The sequence below is a fragment of the Electrophorus electricus genome, chromosome 13, assembly GCF_013358815.1.
Source record: "Electrophorus electricus isolate fEleEle1 chromosome 13, fEleEle1.pri, whole genome shotgun sequence".
Lineage (NCBI taxonomy): Eukaryota > Metazoa > Chordata > Actinopteri > Gymnotiformes > Gymnotidae > Electrophorus > Electrophorus electricus.
In genome coordinates, this window is record NC_049547.1 from 21506047 (window position 1) to 21511046 (window position 5000).

At 53.3% G+C, this 5000-nt stretch overlaps 1 protein-coding gene across 1 annotated transcript in view; it reads left to right on the top strand.

The window, feature by feature from the left end:
• The first annotated feature begins 1313 nt into the window (after positions 1-1313).
• Positions 1314-5000, top strand: part of rps6ka1 (ribosomal protein S6 kinase a, polypeptide 1) — a 52983-nt gene continuing 49296 nt past the window's right edge. Inside the window, exon 1 of the mRNA XM_035532988.1 lies at positions 1314-1795. Within this exon, the coding sequence (XP_035388881.1) occupies positions 1733-1795 (63 nt within the window). The 5' untranslated portion in view covers positions 1314-1732. The remainder of the gene's footprint in view (positions 1796-5000) is intronic.

The following is a 5000-nucleotide window of genomic DNA, read 5'->3' on the forward strand; positions in this document are numbered from 1 at the left end:
TGTAAAGGATAGATTTCATTTCTAGTCTAGAATTCCTGTGGTACCAGTGATGTCTCCCAGACTGACTGTGAGGACTACCTTACACTACCTTAGCTTTGCATTAGGCAGGTTGCCAGATCCTTCAAAGCTACTCCAGAGCAGAGGTTATAACTCTGGCCATCGAAGGCTCAGTGGTTTCCTGCACACAGACCCAGTGGGCCGGTCCAGACGCACCCTGGCTGGCGTTCTCCTGGGCGCAGAGTTGGTGTGAGTGTGCAGAGTGAAGACCATCTCCACTGGACACCGAAGAACCAGACCAGCTGTTCGGTCTCCCTGCAGTGAGGGAAGACGCCGCTTCTGAAGTCTCGCAGTAGCCTTTGAATTGTTTGCGTGTATGTACAGGAAGAGGACACGTTGGTGACTGTGTGAAACTTTCAGATTATCAAGCCACTTCTGCTCAGTGACTGTTCTTGTTTCCGTTACTGGATGTGTGAGATAAACAGAGATGTTTATTAAGATACCCCAAACGTGTGTTTCACTCATCTGACTGTATTTGGCATTCCACTGTATATCAAAAGCAACATTACAGTGTTAGGCCCGCAATTGCACTTACAGAAGCATAAAACAACCCTCAGGACCGCTTGACTTTCCTACTGAAGGCCTGTATTTAAAGATCTTTGTGTATTTGACTCATCTTTTAAACATCTCAAGTCTCACACGGTTCATCCTTCTCATCCTGTGAACCTCGCGCTTTCCAGATCCATGGCTCGCTGACCTCTGAGAGATTTTCGCCACCGTATGAACCAACCGGGCGTGTTTTCTCTCCAGTGCACGCTCCGGGTTCACGCCGCGTCGCTGCCCGAGCGCGCGCTCACTTCGCGAGTCAGCTTTGCGCCCGCGCTCCTTTGGCAGCGCAACCTGCAGCGCGAGCAGCCGTTCTTTGGTTGCCAATAGTAACCGCTCAGCGCCGGGAGCCACGATTTGGTCCGTGCATCACAACCCACGAGCTACAGCAGCACTTTAACCAGACTTTTAAATTTTTCGACATGGTCAAAACAGCCCGTGCGTGTTTGGAATGGCCGTTTTCTCCCTTTTTAAACACTTTTCTTACCTTTGCATGTTAATAAATGTTTATAAAACCCAGTTCATCTATCCATCACAGCGCGAGAGCGCGAGCAAACGACACACATTAGGCGTTAGATGCAACCGCGCAACCTGTTGGTGCATGTCGTCCGCGCCGCGAGCAGCCTCACGAGGTGACCAACAGGGGGCGTGAACGCGCACTCTTCACGAGGGCGAAAGAGGGGCCGGCTAATAACAGCCGCGAGACTGCCAATGACGAGCTTGGGCTCACGCGCCTTTACGCTCGTTCATTCCGAGGACGGTGGATTCGGTTCAGAACAGAACCAGCAGCGCTCGAGAGCGTGGCGCGGGGAACAGGGGTTTCACCGAGCCGCTTTAACGGAGATTGTGTCCGAAAGAGCAGTCACGCTTCCGTCGCGAGCGTGGCTGCACTAAATCAGAACGCGCCTTCCCTGTAACCTCGAGCTCACCTGCGTGGACAAAACCGCACGCTGTTCCTAGGGGTCGCGCGAGAAAAAACGTTTCTTTTTGCTGTTGCGCGTGCCAAGTGTGCAGTGTAGCGCAGAAGTGGACCGATTCCTCGCGCTCGGGCTGACGCCTTTCCGGGATTTGGTTTACTGGGTCTTTCCAAAACCTCGATTGCACATCGGCAGAAAAGGTCTCGCTGAAAATGCCCCTTGCTCAGCTCGCGGAACCATGGCCCAAAATGGAGCTCGTGCAGCTGGAGACGGAGGTAAGGAGTAGCAGGAGGAGGAGGAGGAGGGCGGCACGAGCACACCACAGAAGTAAACTCACGCGAATGTCCCGGGCTGGTAGTTTTGCCTTGAGATGCGCCAGAGGACCCGGGCAGGTGTCTGTCTCGAACTGTAAGGATTCGGCTTGCAGTTCTGCTTTGTGCACGCACGACTAACTCGGTTGCAGCCCTCGCGCCGAGGTTCTTACGTTTCACGCCGCAGCGCTGGGAAACGGTGCTCGCGCGGCGCGTCGGCGTGTTCTGTCAGGTTTCCGCGGTGCCCGTGCCTGCGCGAGCCGGCTTCACGTCAAAGCGGGAGCAAGGTTAAATGTTTTGTAACCATGGCAGCCGTGTCTGCTCCCTGAGAGCGTGCCAGGCGCTCAGCGCGCACGCATTCTTTTCCCGAGCCTTGCCCTAAGCGCGTCATCGCCGCTGTTCTTCACCGTTTCTGGCGCTTTTCTTTTGTTTGTTTTCTCGGGGGGGGCAAATCGGAGTGTTTGTAATAAGACACGAAACATCACGCGAGAGCAAAGTGACACGCCTCGCGATCGTTAGATCCTTTCCCGAGGTAGCGCGAGAGCGCTCTTTTCTGGGTTCCTTGTTGCCAGATCTTCCCGAGGAAGAACCTCTCGCGCCCCTTCTAGTGATCTGGACATGGAAGGTAAAAGACTGATCGCAGATCAGAACTGTGTGTCTGAACGCACGTGATGGCTGTTCTCACGGGGTGACACCTCCTCACCTGTTTAAGGCACGTGAGTGCAGCTTTCTGGTTATTAGGCAGATTTTAGGCAGACACAAGAATAAGCGTTTGGGGTTGCTTTCCTGGACATGAATTACCCCCCATGTTGGACTAATTTAGAGCTAAAACCAGTGATATTCTCTTTAATCTAGCCTTTAATCTTTAATCTAGCCATAGTCTTGGTCTGGGTCTTGGTTCTTAATGTGAATTTTGCATCTGGATCAGTGACCCCACTATATGCTTTTTCTGTCACACTCTCACACACTTTTGATGTCACATACACACACACACACACACACCCCTGCACACTGATAAACTGATGTTAAGAGACTGGCATGCTCTGTTCCCTTTGTGTGTGTGTGTGTGTGTGTGTGTGTGTGTGTGTGTGTGTGTGTGTGTGTGTCTGTGTGTCGTGGAACAGAGCAAGGATTCCCCGGTTTGTTTGGTTTATTTGAGTAAAACCAGGACGTTCTCTTGTGTGGGCGTCCTGCTCTTGAACCTGTGCAGACACGTTGCATCAACCAGACCTCCGTACGCTCTGAAACAACCTGCTCACCTGTGTGCGCATTCACAGCTCTGCTTCACTAATGGGGCTCACCCACTAAGGAATGAAAAGTGTGTGTGTCCCCTCTTCTGTGGAGGAGGGGTGTGTGTGTGTGTGTGTCCCCTCTTCTGTGGAGGAGGGGTGTGTGTGTGTGTGTGTGTGTGTGTGTGTGTCCCCTCTTCTGTGGAGGAGGGGTGTGTGTGTGTGTGTGTGTGTGTGTGTGTCCCCTCTTCTGTGGAGGAGGGGTGTGTGTGTGTGTGTGTGTGTGTGTGTGTGTGTCCCCTCTTCTGTGGAGGAGGGGTGTGTGTGTGTGTGTGTGTGTGTCCCCTCTTCTGTGGAGGAGGGGTGTGTGTGTGTGTGTGTGTGTGTCCCCTCTTCTGTGGAGGAGGGGTGTGTGTGTGTGTGTGTGTGTGTGTGTGTGTCCCCTCTTCTGTGGAGGAGGGGTGTGTGTGTGTGTGTGTGTGTGTGTGTCCCCTCTTCTGTGGAGGAGGGGTGTGTGTGTGTGTGTGTGTGTGTGTGTGTGTGTGTGTGTGTGTGTGTGTGTCCCCTCTTCTGTGGAGGAGGGGGGGGGGTGTGTGTCCCCTCTTCTGTGGAGGAGGAGGGGGGTGTGTGTGTGTCCCCTCTTCTGTGGAGGAGGAGGGGGGTGTGTGTGTGTCCCCTCTTCTGTGGAGGAGGAGGGGGGTGTGTGTGTGTCCCCTCTTCTGTGGAGGAGGAGGGGGGTGTGTGTGTGTCCCCTCTTCTGTGGAGGAGGAGGGGGGTGTGTGTGTGTCCCCTCTTCTGTGGAGGAGGGGGGGTGTGTGTCCCCTCTTCTGTGGAGGAGGGGGGGGGGGGTGTGGGTGTGTCCCCTCTTCTGTGGAGGAGGGGGGGGGTGTCCCCTCTTCTGTGGAGGAGGGGGGGGGGTGTGGGTGTGTGTCCCCTCTTCTGTGGAGGAGGGAGGGGTGTGTGTGGGTGTGTGTCCCCTCTTCTGTGGAGGAGGGGGGTTCAAGTTCGAGGTTTTATTGTCATTTCAGCTATATACAAGTACACAGCAAAAACGAGACAAAGTTCCTCCAGGACCATGGTGCAACACAAAACAACAGTGCAACAGACAACATGCTACACAAGTGCAAACAGTCCAATATAGTGCAAAAATGTCATTAAATAAACAATAATAAATACAGGACAAATACAAAATGAGTAGACAGTGCAATTATTTAGTGCAGTACACAGTACTGGGCATATGTAAAGCGAGTTGTGCATAGGAGTCAGTGACATGCTACACTGAACATAGCAGTCACCGGTAGCAGCCAGAACAGTTCAGAGTACAGTGCTGGTTTAGTACAGTTCCCAAACCAGGTAATGATGCAGCTGCTCAGGATGCTCTCTACAGTACCTCTGTAGAAGGTAGTGAGGATGGATGATGGGAGATGGGCTTCCCTCAGCTTCCGAAGGAAGTAAAGACGTTGCTGGGCTCTCTTGGTGATGGAACTGGTGTTCAGGGTCCAGGTGAGGTTCTCCGCTATGTGAACACCAAGGAACTTGATGTTCTTGACGATCTCCACTGAGGAGCCGTTGATGGCAAGCGGGGAATGATCTCGTCTTGCTCTCCTGAAGTCAACAACCATCTCTTTTGTCTTGTCAACATTCAGATACAGATTGTTGACCTCACACCAGCTCACCAGTTCTCGCACCTCCTCTCTGTATGCTGACTCGTTGTCTTTGGGGTGTGTGTGTGGGTGTGTCTCCCCTCTTCTGTGGAGGAGGGGGGTGGGTGTCTCCCCTCTTCTGTGGAGGAGGGGGGTGGGTGTCTCCCCTCTTCTGTGGAGGAGGGGGGTGGGTGTGTGTCCTTTTTTGTGGAGGAGGGGTGTGTGTGTCCTTTTTTGTGGAGGGGGGGTGCGTGTGTGTCCTTTTTTGTGGAGGGTGTGTGTGTGTGTGTGTGTGTG